The sequence below is a fragment of the Crinia signifera genome, chromosome 2, assembly GCF_055691185.1.
Source record: "Crinia signifera chromosome 2, ASM5569118v1, whole genome shotgun sequence".
NCBI classification, from domain to species: Eukaryota; Metazoa; Chordata; class Amphibia; order Anura; family Myobatrachidae; genus Crinia; species Crinia signifera.
Window position 1 is genome coordinate 281,216,602 of NC_139218.1, and position 16,412 is coordinate 281,233,013.

At 42.8% G+C, this 16,412-nt stretch overlaps 1 protein-coding gene across 3 annotated transcripts in view; it reads right to left on the reverse strand.

Moving 5' to 3' along the window:
• PCID2 (PCI domain containing 2) overlaps positions 1–16,412 on the reverse strand; it is a 28,676-nt gene that overhangs the window by 9,777 nt on the left and 2,487 nt on the right. For all 3 annotated transcript variants that reach the window (XM_083168711.1, XM_083168712.1, XM_083168713.1), the window contains exons 2-6: positions 14,520–14,586; positions 12,850–12,939; positions 8,697–8,770; positions 7,734–7,801; positions 1,097–1,136 (exon numbers count right to left, since the gene is read on the reverse strand). In XM_083168711.1, the coding sequence (XP_083024837.1) occupies positions 1,097–1,136; positions 7,734–7,801; positions 8,697–8,770; positions 12,850–12,939; positions 14,520–14,555 (308 nt within the window). In that variant the 5' untranslated portion in view covers positions 14,556–14,586. The remainder of the gene's footprint in view (positions 1–1,096; positions 1,137–7,733; positions 7,802–8,696; positions 8,771–12,849; positions 12,940–14,519; positions 14,587–16,412) is intronic.

Genomic DNA, 16,412 nt, shown 5'->3' on the forward strand with positions numbered 1-16,412 from the left:
CGCAGCACATAGGGCGCATGACAGACGCCTGCTCCCATGTGACTCTGCCAGACTCAAGTGCATTTCCCCTGACAATGTGCTTCATACGCACTGCTAAAACATTGTTATGTAGCATTTTGCATGCAGATACAGTTGCAGCCACACACAGAATATAGCTGGTGCATCTTAAATCACACAAAGATGCGAATGAGATGCATTCTCAGAGAAAAAATGCAGGAAAAGAAAAGATTACGAGGAGGGGTGAATAGGAAGGCTGATTAATGTGACTGAAGCAATTAGAACACATCTGTACATGCTTCCCTAGAGAACACCATTCTCTGGCTCTGCAGAAACATACTGTGCTGTGCACAGCCACAAGGCCGATTACAGCATATTGACGGATTAAAAGGTTTGTTTGTTTGACCTTCCATTAGGACAGTGACAAACATCAGCTGGCTGTAGGAGAGTGACAAGGTGATACTCTAACAGAACTGCAGTGAAATGTTAAGGAAACATCTAAACTAAAGGGCTTAAAGCAGTTGCTTATAAACAGACAAAACAGCTTGTTGAAGAATAGTACGGCCGTGGATGACAATAAGAGCACTACAATGTTGTCCATGGGACCAAACCTAATATCTGCACACGGAACGAAAGACATCTCATAATGCATGTCTTAACTCTCATTGCTTTGTCACAGCCATCTGTAACAGTAAAAAATACACTGCAGATGAATCTTAACATCCAGATCTTTTAAAAGAAAGGAATGACATTACGGGGTAAATTTACAAAGATGGGAGTTTTATTGGTTGGTGCCCATAGGAACCAATCAGACCTATTTATTACTTCTAGAATGTGCTAAATAAATGTAATTAAAAGTAGTAGAATCTGATTGTTTGGCTCAGTTTCAATAGAACTCCCATCTTAGTCACCCCAACTCTATATATTAGGAGGTAGCATGGCAAGATCTAGCCTGTAGTTCAATGGCTGGCAAGCAGCACACTGCTGATAACAGCACTCTGATATAATAACACAGATCTACATGAATTACTAGTGAACAGTAAATCAACCTGATTATTTGTAGGCTATTTATATCCGGTGTGACCATAATCATACATACCAGTTTTCTTCTTTATGGGCCTGGAAAGTTTTCAGAAAAGATGTAAGACATGTCAAGGAGAACATACTATTTGGCGTAACAATGTAAATACAACATAGCACAAAATGCAAAAAATAAAGCTGGTCTATTTCATTCCAAACAAATTCTCTATAGAGCAGCCTGCGAGAACGGCAGGACACCTCTTCCAGTCTTTACCTAATGAACTTGCTATCTGTGCACAAATGTATAGTACTTGGAGATTAAATTATTACAAATCACTTAACTTGGTGCCATGGAAGGCAATTCCATTTAGCAGAAAGTTCTTTCAGCCGTAGTACCTTTGGGTGTACCAGCTACACACACCCACAGGTTATCTGAACTATCACTGCCGCAAGCACCCACCCCATATCCCCCAAACCCCCACCACACTGTATCAATCTTTATATATATATATATATATATATATATATATATATATATATATATTGTATGTACCTGTAAAACGTTACACTGCGTTTGTTTTAGGTGTATGTATTGTATATGCTTTAAGCACTTTGTATCAAATCTGTCAGTCATCATTACCGCACACATCATGGAGCGGAGCACAGCACTACCAACCAAATACAAATAAATCCATGTTCAGCATTGCCACATAAACACAGAAGCAGAGCACATCACTACCAATCGCTACAATCACTTTTGAAAAATACCCATAAGTACCCATCCTATGCTCATGGTAACCACTTCATTTACGTTTTCAAATATTTTACCCAAAACCACATTTAGCAGAACACTGACATCTTGGGAGAACACGGATTAAGCTAGCCTGTTACTAGTGCAGCAGTGGACACTTCTTACAAGCTAACTGCTAGGAGAAATATTTATGAACATAAATCATGGTCATTGTAGCTGGCTGGACGAACATGGCTTCAGCTTCATCAACATGCAATTCAGATCAATTTATTTAAAAACTCCCCTAGTGATTGGTAATCATTCGCAGCAGTGAGTTTCTGTAGCTCTGAACTTCCACAAGTCTACTTTTTGGTACAAGATTGTTATGGAGAAAATAACCTGCGCAGATATTGTTCTATTTAGCAGAATTGCCTTGCGCTGGGTTTTGAGATAATGGGTTAGAATAAATTCTTTAAACAAAATATTTTATTATAAACAAAATAGTATATCGTTTAATCTGCCTAATTTAACACACATAAAAATATTACACATTAACAGAGTGCCACCTAGTGGTAAACATATGAAAGCAGATAAAAAAAAATTATATATATATATATATATATATATATATATATATTAACTGATATTAATAAATAGTGGAGATTTAGTTCATGAATTGATCAATGCATTTAAGCCTGCAGCCCCCGGTACTTGTGAGTTATCCGGGCGCCCGATTTTAGATCGGGTACCATCGGATCGGATCGGATCGCGTCGCATCGCGTGTTAACCAAATGGCATGCGATGCGACGCAACGAGATCAGCACCCGATTTTAGCAGTGTACCCGATTTTAACATTGGAATCAATGTAAAATGGTCCCTGAGACCCGATTTTACATTAATTTCAATGTAAAAATGGCCAAAACCCACAAAAAGTGACAAAACTTAAATCCCATCCCCATTGTTAACGCCACTCCACTATTGACGCCAACCCGAAGCGTGGCGAGCGCAGCGAGCCCGCGAGGGGCGGCGGTACGCGTCCTCCGACCTTTTCATGCCCTACTATCCACTAGGGCGTGGAGTGAGAATAGAATAGTGTGGCGAGCGCAGCGAGCCACCGAGGACGCGGATACCTGTGAAGCCCGCGAAGGGACGCGCTTACCTGTGAAGGTATCCGCGGGGCTCGCTGCGGTCACCACGCTTCGGGCCTCGGTGGCTCGCAGCGCTCGCCACACTATTCTATTCTCACTCCACGCCCTAGTGGATAGTAGGGCATGAAAACGTCGGAGGATGCGGGCTCGCTGCGCTCGCCACGCTTCGGGTTCACGTTGATAGTGGCCTGGTTGTGAACATCCAATATCATTCATCAATATCATTCATATCTGACACATTAAGGACAACAGAATTTAAGGAATAACTGTAATTAGCATATATCAGAAATAAATTATAACAACAACACATAGCATACAATAATTAATAGGCGTAATTATTTTGCCAACAAACTTAGTGCATGTAGAATGCGGTTAAATGGGCTGTCACCCACCAGGCACTTTCGCCACACAAACTCTTGCATATAAGAGTCCAGGTGATGGCGGGCTGTGCCCCGCTGGCGTTTGTTCCGCCACTTTGCCCATCCCCATAGTCTTTCTATATTTTGGGTGTGTGCTCCAGTGTCCGGGTCCACAAAATTATATCTGTGATTGACTCTCAAGTGACTGTATCCAGCCCGCTCCAGTTCTGCGGTGTTGTATGCACGCCAGCAATCGCTTACAATTGTACTTCCAGCCTCAATCTGCTCCGCAATTGCAGTCATCAGGGTCGTCGCATCTCGCTTTTCCACTGGCAACATATAACAGTCCCCTGTTTCACGACACACTCCTCCAAAGACCCACTGCTGTGGGAGAACTCTGCCGACATTGGCTTGTCTCTTTGCGAAGAGCGACTCATCAATTTCAACAATTTTGCCTGGTCCACCAATCCGGCGTTGAGGCTGGGACATGAGGTCGCATTGACATGCCTCCCGCATCAATGCATTGTAAAAGATAGCGGTTTTATTACATATGTTCAAATGCTTGTAGCAAAAGTCTATAGATGTCAGTTCCTCACACCAGCAGAAAATAAAGCGGAGTATGGTCATAAATGGAAGCCTGCATCCGGGATAAAATAGTGAGGCCCACAGCTTTTGTTATAGCAGCGCCATTTCCGCTCTTTCACGGACAGGCGCATTGGGTGTCCATTTGGACAGGTAGCTGTGGATGGAAGCAGCCCATTGTCCTGCAATAATTTAACTGTATCCTCTTCAGTTTTGGGGAGGCTGAAGATACTGGCCGGCAAAGCCATACTGTGAAATAGGGTGTAAGGGGCAAAATGGGGCAATATCCAAATAAATTGAAAGCAAATTTTACAAATTTCACCTCACAAAAACTCTCAGACACACCAACACAGCAAATCACTTCTTTTCTCCTGTCAAAACTCCCTCAGAGTGAAATTGTGCCAGATGTGGCAGAGGGCGGGATTACAATTGGGCGGGAAGTGTTAAAATCGCGTCGCATCGCGTGGCATTGTATACCATACAATGCGACGCGATTACGACGCGATTTTGGATACAAGGAAATTTCAAGGGAAATCGCGTCGCATCGTACTCTTATTGTACTGACATTCAATTTCAACATCGGGCGCCCGGATAACTCACAAGTACCCAGCCCCCTTCACGGGAGTGAGTGCAGAGCCCCTACAATTTCTGTTTAAACAATGTGGTCACAAGCCATAGGGCACCCATATCCCCTCTCATTGTTGCCCGGAACCCGCCAGACGTCCCCTCCGGCACGCGCCTGCGGAGAGGGACTTCATTAAAATGAGATGTGCGTGCTGGGCAGCGGGTCCCTGCCAATCTGCACTTCAGGGAGACGGACCCATCTCTGCTTCAGGGAGACGGGCAGGGGTTAAGATGGGGGTCGGGCCAGCGGGGGTGACCGGCTCTGGCGGCGGAGAGATCCTTTGCCACGGGGCGCGCAAATTTCTTGTGTGCGCACGCCCCCCTGGCGGGAGCTGGTGGCTGGCGATAGTTTCGCCAGTCCCTGCAAAGATAAAGCACAGTCCATCTGTATATATGCACATACACACACACACACAATAGAAAATAGCACAGTTAACGGCCCAATAGAGCAGAGTGGTTTGAAGCAAGTAACATATGAACAGTAGTAGACACATGTATGATCACGCGTCCAGAATATGAAGAATTATTAATTTGTTTTAAATAAGGGTGCCCTGTAGTGTATAATCCATTTTAAATTAGTGTTGTCGCAGTTTAAGCAGTGTTGTGAAAGTTTTCACCATGTGCGAACAATTGTACAAAGTAATTATCAACTTTAAGGTGCCCACACATGGTACGTTTTGGGCTTGTGATGTGATGCACGCTCCCACGCACATCACAATCCAAAGTACAAAATGTATGTGTAGTATAAAATGCACGCTGTTGTAGTGTGTCGCATGCGCTTTGAACTAGATGCGATGCGATATAGTTTAAAACACATGGAGCAAATCGCACTGTGTCACACCTTAACACTTACACCAGGGCACAGGCAACACAGACATCTCAATGGTGGCCATTTTTAAGACTAAAGGACCATACATACTGGGCAATTTTGAGCTGAAAGCTGCTCAAACTTCGTGTTTTGAGTGGCTTTCAATTCAAAGCCGCCCAGTGTGCATGGCCCGGCGATGAGCGGTGATGCGCGCTCACATTTTATTCGCCAGGAAAGACGCTCATCTGCTGGTATTACCAGCAGATGAGCGGCTTTGAGGACAGCTTTGCATAGCGCTGCACTATGCAAAGCCGTCCTCTCCCCACTGACTGCGCCGGGCAGGGAGAAAGTCGCCCAGGGTGTATGCACTGAGCGGTCATCACTGTCCATACATGCTGGGCATAAATCGCCCAGTGTGTATTGACCTTATGCATTACCTTTTTTAAGACTAAGGGGTCAATCCTATTATTTGTGAAGGGTGCGATGTTCCATTCGGATGCCATTCCAATGCATTAAACCACCGGCAACAGCACCTGATTTAACCCAATTTTGCACCCTCTGCAGGCCCGAATTTGCTTAAAATTACTTGCAACCCTATGGAGCAGCAACCGCTTTTAGGCAAATTCCATCTGCAACAAAGTGCATCTGGTGCTGTGATGATTCGCAATCGCGAATCATCCGTGGCTAATAGGATTGACCCCTAAATGTAACGTCATATTTAATGTACTGCGACTGTATGCCCACTACCGATGACTGCACGCCTATGCCATCCATGGTTTTCCGGTCCTTGTCACACATTTACAAGCTTTGTTAGCAACTTGGATTGAGGGAGAAAAATTGTTTGGTACTTGTTTCCTAGCACGGCGCCACCGATTCCAATTGTATGCCATCCGGTCTGAAAAATCGGTCGGATCGCATGCGATTTTTACATTGGAACCAATGTTAAATGGTCCCTGAGACCCAATTTTACATTGGACCCAATGTTAAATGCCCCCAGACCCCATTTTTAATTGTATACCCACCCTGATGGGTAATGTGAAATGCCCACCCCCCCAATGTTAACGCCAAAATCAACGTAAACCCGAAGCGTGGGGAGCCCACGAGGGGCGGCGGTACGCGTCCTCCGACCTTTTCATACCCCCACTATCCACGTCGGCGTGGAGTTGATTTTAGATAGTGTGGCGAGCGCAGCGAGCCCGAAGCGTGGCGAGCCCCGCGAGGGGCCGTGCATTACTTCACACGTATTACGCGTCCGCTCGCCACGCTTCGGGCTCGGTGGCTCGCCACACTATATAAAATCAACTCCACGCCGACGTGGATAGTGGGAGTATGAAAAGGTCGGAGGACGCGTTCCGCCGCCCCTCGCGAGCTCGCCATGCTTCGGGTTGACGTTGATAGTGGCGTTACGTTAACAATGGGGGGCATTTGACATAATAATTAACCATTAGGGTGGATTTACAATTAAAAATCCGGTCTGGGGTGCATTTAACATTGGGTCCAATGTAAAATCGGGTCTCAGGGACCATTTTTACATTGGGTCCAATGTAAAAATCGGGTCGGTCCCGTCTCATTCCATTATAATGGCATGCGATGCGACCGATTTTTTAATTGTATTAAAAACGTCTTTAAAGCCCGAAAATCGGGTCGTTCGGGTCTGATCGGATCCCATCGCATACCTTAAGTTAAGATATGCAATGGGACCCGACGGGCGCCGTGCTAGAAAACAAGTACCATTTATTTAAAGAGGCATGTAGTTTTAATTATATTTCACATTTTTTTTTGGAGGCTTAATTTCCATACACACTGGGCGATTTTGCTTAGCGTGTATGGACAGCGATGATCGCATTCATCACTGGGGGGAAAGCCGCTCAATGCATACACACTGAGCGGCTTTCCCCCTGCCAGGCACCAACAGCAGGGGGAGGACGGCTTTGCATAGGGCAGAGCTATGCAAACGCGCCCTCAAAGACACTCATCTTTTGGTAATACCAGCAGATGAATTTTTTTCCTGGCAATGTTGCGGGAGCGCACGGCAGCGCTCATCGCTGGGGCATACACACTGGGCGACTTTGAGCCGAAAGCCGCTCAAACAGGCTGTTTTAAGTGAGTTTCAGCTCAAAGTCGCCCAGTGTGGATGGGCCTTAAATCTTTTGAATGTTGCTAATTAAACCCCAAATACTAAGTAAAAATTTAGCACATTTGAAAATACTAGAGAAGCAACATAACAAACCAGTTACTATTTAGCAAAAATATACATAGTTTACTCACATTTATATCTGCAGTAAAAATTGAAATGTAAAAAATAAAATGTTAAAGTTTAATAGTATTGTCCACGACAGGTTTACCAACAAGCTACTAAATAGGAATGGAACTTGAATTGCTTTCTATATATTACACCCTTCTAAGATTCCTTTGTTCGCTGTTAAATGTAATATACTTAGTACGTGTCTACGATATAAAAGGATATTGAACAAGAACAGTCTGACATTTGTATGCCTCCACAAAATCATGGTTGGAGACAGCATATGTGCACCTAGAAATAGAGGAAGTTTACAAAGATGTTATTGCAATCATAATGTACCATATTTATAAAGCTAAAGGTCATTGTGACAGTATTGTCACTGTCATTACTATTTAAGGAGACGTTCTCATGCCAGGCGCAGACTCTAAAGGCCCATACACACTAGGAGATTTTCATTTCAAAAGATTTAGCCAAAATCTCTGATAGATCTACCTTTTCCCAAAGCAGTGCATACACACAGCTATTTTCAGAAAGAGCAAGAGATTTTCAGGAGGCGAAAGACTTTGTTATAATGAAAGATTTTTAGCAGACTACTTACATAATGGACTATATCAACAGTCATGCTAGCAGCATGGGACGGGTGACAATATCGCTCAGTGTGTATGTGCTGTATGGGTCACCCTAGAGCTCCGACCATATCATTATTGATATAACTCCTGGAGGAAATTGTCTAGTGTGTATGTGGCTTTGGTGGTTAGCACTTTCACAACCTGCATTTCCTGGTTTCAAAAACTAAGGGGCAGATTTATTAAGTTCGGTGAAGTGATAAAGTGTCTGATTTTTATCACCGGCCAATCAGCTCATACCTGTGAAGTTACAGGCTTGGTTTGAAAAATGACAGGTAGAAGCTGATTGGCCGGAGATAAAAACCAGACACTTTATCACTTCACCGAGCTTAATAAATCTGCCCCATAATTCTTAAAAATTGCTGATCAACATTTGTACATTTACCATAAAAGTCCACCAAACTAACATTCCTGTCTTATTACAGTGCGAAGCTCATTTAGTAACCGGTGTCCATTGTAAATGAAGTTAACATTGGCTACCTGAGCTTTGAGGACATAACAAGTACACTAAGGTAATATAAATAGAATGATCTAATAACAAGCTGAGCTTAGCGCGCTACCTTAGGTGAGCTGCAAAGATCTCATCATATGGAGGCTCCAGCATCTGCTGACACTTTTCTTCTGGAGCAGATAGCTACAGCAAACAAGAAAATAAATGAATTTTCAGAGACCAGAAGTACATTTAGAATTACTATGTTTTACGTAATTTGTTACTAAATATGAAATAAAGATGGATTTAAAGGTGAGAACTAGAAATAACCATTCTTTCAACCATTTACTTTGATGCATCTAAAATGGTATAAACTTCCACAGGAAAGCAAGGCTTATGTATTGGCCTAGGTCGACATTGACAAAAGGTCAACATGAGTTTCATTTTTTGGGGAGTATATGTCGAAATCTGATGGCGTGGACAAATATTAGTGTACCACGTACGCTCGCCATGTTTTGGGCACACTATTATATTCTCCCTCTATGCCCACTTGGATCATGAAGTAAGAACAAGTCAGTTGAAAAAAAATAAAACCATAATACCGAAATTTTCTTGTGCCAACCATTAGCATGTTGACCTGTTGTTTGTGTCAACGTTTGCCAATGTCAACAAATAGTGATCGACCTATTGACTGTGACCTAGACACTGTTGGTTTATGTTACTGTGTATAGTCGTATGTTCCACAACTTGAACATAACTGTTCGTACAATTGATCCTAGTCCTAAACATTACAGAACCAAAGAAAAAGTGATGAGACCAGTGCCATACGAAACAGTACATAGAATGCCTAATGCAGGCATGTCCAAACTGTGGCCCTTCAGCTGTTGTGAAACTACAAGTCCCATCATGCCTTGCCACAGTTTTGCTATTAGGAAAAGCTAAAACTATGGCAAGACATGCTGGGATGTGTAGTTTCACAACAACTGGAGGGCCACAGTTTGGACATGCCTGGCCTAATGTAAGAAATACATTTTAACAAAAATCAAATAAGCACTTATACATTTGTATCTATATACACACACACACACACAGTGATGTACTGTACTGTAGTGTGTGTGTGTGTGTGTGTGTGTGTGTGTAGACTGTAATTTGTTGGTGCACTTAAGACCCCCATCCACTAGTGCGATATGGCCACTTTTTATACATAAATAGTGGCACATCGCATGGCATTTACCTGTGATTACGATGTGAGATGCGTTCTCATGCGCCTCGCTCCGCAGTCGCAGATCTCACTGGCTGCCAGAAATATTTGCTGAGAGACATCTCACTAGTGGATGGGGACCTTTACAGCTTATTGACATAAAGCTTCATTCCACCAGAAAAGTGATGAAATGAAAAGCTTTGGTACTTGTGTAGTTTCATGGCGCCGTGCGTCTGAGTCCGCTCACTACGCTCGCCACGCTATCTAAAATCAACTCCATGCCAACGTGGATAGTGGGGGTATGAACTATCCACGTTGGCATGGAGTTAAGTTACTTTATTTTAGATAGGTTGGCCAGCGTACCCAACCCGGAAGTAGCACGGCGCCCCGTGAAACTACACAAGAACCAAAGCTTTTGTCTCATGTATATTTGCATGCCTTAGCTATATCATAGAATAAAGCAAAGAAACTGAAAACAGAAACATAGAAACAGTACTATTTATTCTCCAAAGATATTCTAAAATGGCCTGGACAGATATGTTCGTACCCCTAAGAAAAGATCAGAAACAGATGGACTGATTATAGTGACATTTCAAACTTTCTTAAATTAACATCACACATCTTAAATATAACGGGTGCAGAGTTTGTATATTCTCCTCATGCTTGCATGGGTTTCCTTTGGGTATTCTGTGTTCCCTGAAAGAAAAAAGTACCGATACAGTCCTTTGGGCGCTCTCTGGGAGCGGTTCTTTTTCAAATTTTTCTGGACGATAAAACCCAAAAAATAAAAGACAAAGCACCACAATAGTGTAATACAATTTTTGAAAGATGAATATGGACAGAAATTCAATAAAAGTTGATTCTTGATAGGTGGACTCGTACCCTTCGCGTTGGTCTACTGTTTTAAGGTAGACATAAATCGCTTGTGAAGGAGCGTCCTGATTGCAGTACGATTTCACCCCTTTAAGACGATACTCCACTTGACTCCGTAATGCTCAAGGGAAAGGGAATAAACCACAATAGTGTAACACTGTTATGGTAAAGTAATCAAGATTCAGTACATATTCATCCTTACTGAGGAGACCCGTACCGTTTAAGTTGGTCTACTTTCTGAGGGTAGACATGAATCATTTATAGGGGAGCGGTCAGATCACCATTGGAACACTCCACTTGTTCACTCTGCTAGTAGCTCATGAAAGTAAAAGAAAGCTGGTATGGTGTAATACCGCTTTATTCACAAACATTTAAAAAAACATATACAACAGGGTATTAAACTCCAGACTCTCACCGAGTAGTATTGTCCACAATGAAAATGCAGACAATAAGGCAATAGATGTAAACCAGGCGTCCCTTTAGCTTTGGATAAAATATAATAATATTATTGAGGACACAGACAAACAGGAATCTCCTGTTTAATACCCTGTTGTATATGTTTTTTTAAATGTTTGTGAATAAAGCGGTATTACACCATACCAGCTTTCTTTTACTTTCATGAGCTACTAGCAGAGTGAACAAGTGGAGTGTTCCAATGGTGATCTGACCGCTCCCCTATAAATGATTCATGTCTACCCTCAGAAAGTAGACAAACTTAAACGGTACGGGTCTCCTCAGTAAGGATGAATATGTACTGAATCTTGATTACTTTACCATAACAGTGTTACACTATTGTGGTTTATTCCCTTTCCCTTGAGCATTACGGAGTCAAGTGGAGTATCGTCTTAAAGGGGTGAAATCGTACTGCAATCAGGACGCTCCTTCACAAGCGATTTATGTCTACCTTAAAACAGTAGACCAACGCGAAGGGTACGAGTCCACCTATCAAGAATCAACTTTTATTTAATTTCTGTCCATATTCATCTTTCAAAAATTGTATTACACTATTGTGGTGCTTTGTCTTTTATTTTTTGGGTTTTATCGTCCAGAAAAATTTGAAAAAGAACCGCTCCCAGAGAGCGCCCAAAGGACTGTATCGGTACTTTTTTCGGTACTTCTTTACTTCTACGGCACCAGCATGGCGCCGTGCTACTTCCGGCTTCTACGCTCGCCACAAACTATGTAAAATAAAGGAACTTCACGCCATGCCAACATGGATAGTTCATACCTCCACTATCCATGTTGGCATGGAGTTGATTTTAAATAGCGTGGCGAGCGTAGCGAGCGAAGCGAGCCCCGCAAGGGGACTCAGACGCACGGCGCCATGCTGGCGCCGTAAAAGTAAAGAAGTACCCTTTTTTCTTTCTGTGTATATATGTGGTGTGTTAGGTGAATCACACTATACGGTACAACCTAGGGCAGCTTACAAGCGCAGAGATTAGTCCAGAAAAAACCCTGTTTGCAATTCTGTGTTCCCTGCCTGGGGTGTCGCTGTCTGCTGTGGTGTTTACAACTGATGTGTCAGTGCTGATATACAAACCACGCTGTGCTAGAAGCACTACAGAAGACAGCGACACCCCTGGCAGGGAAGAGGAACTGCATGAGTTTTCAAAGATGGCGAGTGCTAGAATAAACACTAAATAACTGGTAACAAATAATAACTCTTCTAATCAGTCATTATTTAAATGGAATGTGTGTCATATTTTGAAGCGGTCATCAATGTTTTGACTCCTTTATTGTCCATTATCAAGGTCCTGACTTTTGCTGTTTTCAAGACAGGGATTGAGTGTCTGTGTCCGATAGAAGTCAATGTTATAAAAGTAACAGTGATATCTATGATGGGAACTGGCACTTCAGCCTGTCTGCAAACTTCCATAAAGCAAAGCACAAAGGTGACCTCTATTAACCTTGTGATTTCTTTCAATTACAGTAAGTTTGCGGTCAAACTGAAGTGCCGGTTCCCACTAAAGGAGTCAATGTTATTTTCAGAACATTGACTTCTATGGGATGCGGCTAACCAATTCCTGACAGGGCTCCTTTGGAGGAGATTCACAATGGAATGCCAGTCATTTATGCAGAGGCGCATATAGATTTTTTGCTAAATAGTGATACTTTATTGGAGGTCTTTCTTGTCTGTATATACATTGAGGAAAAAGCGAATGTGTCTGCATTAACACCTGCAAAGCCAGAGGGCTAAACTCTCTTATACCTGTAGTCTGGGGTTTGCAACATGAGGGTGTCGAAATGAAACCAGGTCCGAGAAACTGAAACCATTTTTTGATTCAATAGCCTCTGCCACCTGCAATACATAATACCAAGCAAGTCATTGCCAGCTTATAGCCAATTTTATGCTCATAAAGTACATTGCACAAAATAAATATTACAAGAATGATTAAGGCATGACAGATGCCCCAAGCTTCAAAAAGTGATAAAGTGGGGAGTGATTAACAACCAGCCAATCGACTCCTAACTGTCAAGTTACAGACTGGAATTGAAAAATGGCAGTTATGAGCCAATAGACTTGTTGTTTATCACTCTTCACTTTATCACTTTTTGAAGCTTGGTGCGTCTGGCCCTATATGAGGACTAAAAATTAATCACTATATTCAAGCAGGGATCTGTATTCAAATTGATTTGCATTTCTATGTAATAAGATTAAATAATAGATCAAGGTGTCTTCAATTTTCAGTCACATATGTTTATCCCTAATTATGTCAGCGAAAGGCAAAACCACCAATATTAGTTGACATGCTTGTGAAAAAGGCTTAATGTTTGGTCCTTGATCCCTTTTTTCCCTAACTTTTTTTCCCCTTTTTTCCCTAACTACGCTACTCATTCTCTCCCCCTACGGATGTCTCAGAATGCTGCCCAGGGAGAAAACAATTCTCAGTTGAACACTGTTGTTGAATCTTTGGGGAGGTCGGAAGGACTGTTTTGTGGGTGTCCAAACTTAATGGGTCCCTATTGGAGCAATTCAATTGCTCCCCAGCAAGCCCGCCCCCTGTAAGAGCGGCATGTGGTGTGCCCATTAGTTCTGGGTTTAGCCATTCGAAGTGACTAAGCCTGACCAATGTACTACTTTGCAATCAAACTTCCATTTGGGCACCCAAAGTGCCGATTTATCGCACATTACAGCTTGCCACCTCAGGAGGTTGCAAAATGAATTGTATCACAGTATATTGCCAGGTCGCTGACATCAGATGGGGGTGGGCGGAGAGGCAGCGCATCATCAGGGGTGGGGAGCTGACGCTGTCTCCAAGTGCTGCCTCCTCCATAGTTTGAACGGGATCCGGGTTGCTTGACCTGGGTTACCCATTCATACTGCACAGCAACCTGAGTCAGAAACGCTGCGTTGCTCGACCTGAAAATTTTGCTAGTGGCGCGTTCACACCACAGCTCAATCCTGGACGACACAGCAATAACTCTGATCCCGAGGTGTGGTCTGAAAGGGGTATAACTTTGCACCATGATAAATCCAATGTTACACTGCAGGTGCGTCAGATATAAAATCTGCAGAGAATTATATATGGGAGTGGCATTGTCCAAACTCATATATAATTTGTTTTGTAAAAATAAAGCGGCCCAGTAATTGTGGACAACATGCAGTGTGTTACAGATGTGTGTTAGAGCTTGTCTATGCGTGTGTTGCAGCTTGCATAGTTTGCAGGAGCAGTCTCATATTCTACTATGAAACTTTCAGTACGTAAATACATACTTGCTCCACTGGGACAAAGCAAGTAATTGACTTATTACATTTCCAGTGCCATAACACATAAATTACATACATATCTTTAATTCATAAAATTGGATTTATACATAAAGAAATTTAATTTATTGAAAACTATATTAACTTAAGTTTCCAGATAAACATCACAATACCTGTTGTAAATATTGATTGATGGTAATGTGTGCCATCTCTGCTCCTTATAGTAAGATCATGCAGATCCTAACATGGAAAAAAAATACAGATAACCCAGCATATTGATAAAATAGGAAAATGACAAGGAAAAACAACTGGACGAATATACCACTATAAGGGAATATAAAAAAGTGTTAAAAAACCTGGAATTTCCACCTGCATTGTTAAAAACATCTGTCCTAACCACACAGCATCTGCATATACTGGTCTCACATTTTTTGACCCATTATTATGCACTTACCCCTAAAATGACGTGTCGTTATTGGCCAAATTTAGCAATATTAAAACTAGTAAGTGTCTATTTTTTTTATTAGGTGGGCATCATAGGGGTTCTGAAGCAAGTGCTGATTATTTACCTTAAACAGCTATTTGCCCAAAGCTTTCACCTATTTAGAAGCAAGGTGAAAGAGGCCTGATTAAGGCCATTATTCAGGTTCACTCGCAAAGGCAAATTCCTTCTCAAATGGAAAAAAAACCATATGCACTGCAGGTGGGGCAGATGTTTCATGTGCAGAAATAATTAGATTTGGGTTGGGTTTTACTTCAAAGTGAGATCCATATTACTGTGTAAAAATAAAGCAGTCTGTATTTTCCCTGCACAGAAACAAAATAACTCACACAAATCTAATTCTCTCTGCACAAGTTACACCTGTCCCACCTGCAGTGCACATGGTTTTGTCCATTTGAGAAGGAATTTGCCTTTGCAAGTGATACCAGAATAAGGGCCTAAATCCTATTGAAAACTACCATGGTTTTTGAATAGGAATAAACCTATGGCCAGACGCATTACAGTTCACATTTTATGTCTATGGAGCTAACAGAATGTGTCCTAAAGCTTTAAATCAAATATTTTATAGCCATTGTTATTTAGTTTTAGATTATGTGCGGTTTATTTTCCCCTATTGAAAGATCGGTACTTGTTTCCTAGCACGGCCACAACGATCATGATCGTGGGCATCGTGAGGAAAAATCGGGGGCATCGCGGCCATCGCATGCACTAAAAAATCGGGTGCGATGGTACCGACGCGATGCCCGCGATTTCCCTATAGGGAACAATGGTAAATGCCTCAATTTACCCGCGATGCCCCCGATTTCCCATAGGAATCAATGTTAAATGGCTCAATTTACCCAAATCATCATAGGGAACAATGGTAAATGGGCCAGAAAACCCAAAAAACACAGCTGAACAGTGAAATTTCCCCCCAAAAGTAGTTTACGCCACCCCACGATCAACGCGAACCCGAAGCGTGGCGAGCGCAGCGAGCTCGCGAGGGGCGGCGGTACGCGTCCTCCGACCTTTTCATACCCCCACTATCCACGTCGGCGTGGAGTTGAGAATAGAATAGTGTGGCGAGCGCAGCGAGCCCCGCAAGGGGATGCGGATACCTGTGAAGCCCGCGAAGGGACGCGTTTACCTGTGAAGGTATCCGCGTCCCCTCGCTGCGCTCGCCACACTATTCTATTCTCAACTCCACGCCGACGTGGATAGTGGGGGTATGAAAAGGACGGAGGACGCGTACCGCTGCGCTCGCCACGCTTCGGGTTCGCGTTGATCGTGGGGTGGCGTCAACAACTTTTGTGGGGACATTTCACTGTTCAGGGGTGTTTTTTTGGGTTTTCTGGCCCATTTACCATTGTTCCCTATGATGATTTGGGTAAATTGAGCCATTTAACATTGATTCCTATGGGAAATCGGGGGCATCGCGGGTAAATTGAGGCATTTAACATTGTTCCCTATGGGGAAATCGGGGGCATCGCGTCTGGACCATTTAAGCCTTTTTTAGCCGCATACGACGCAATATTGACTTTTTTCAATGCATTTCAATGGGAAAATCGGGGGCATCGCGTCGGTC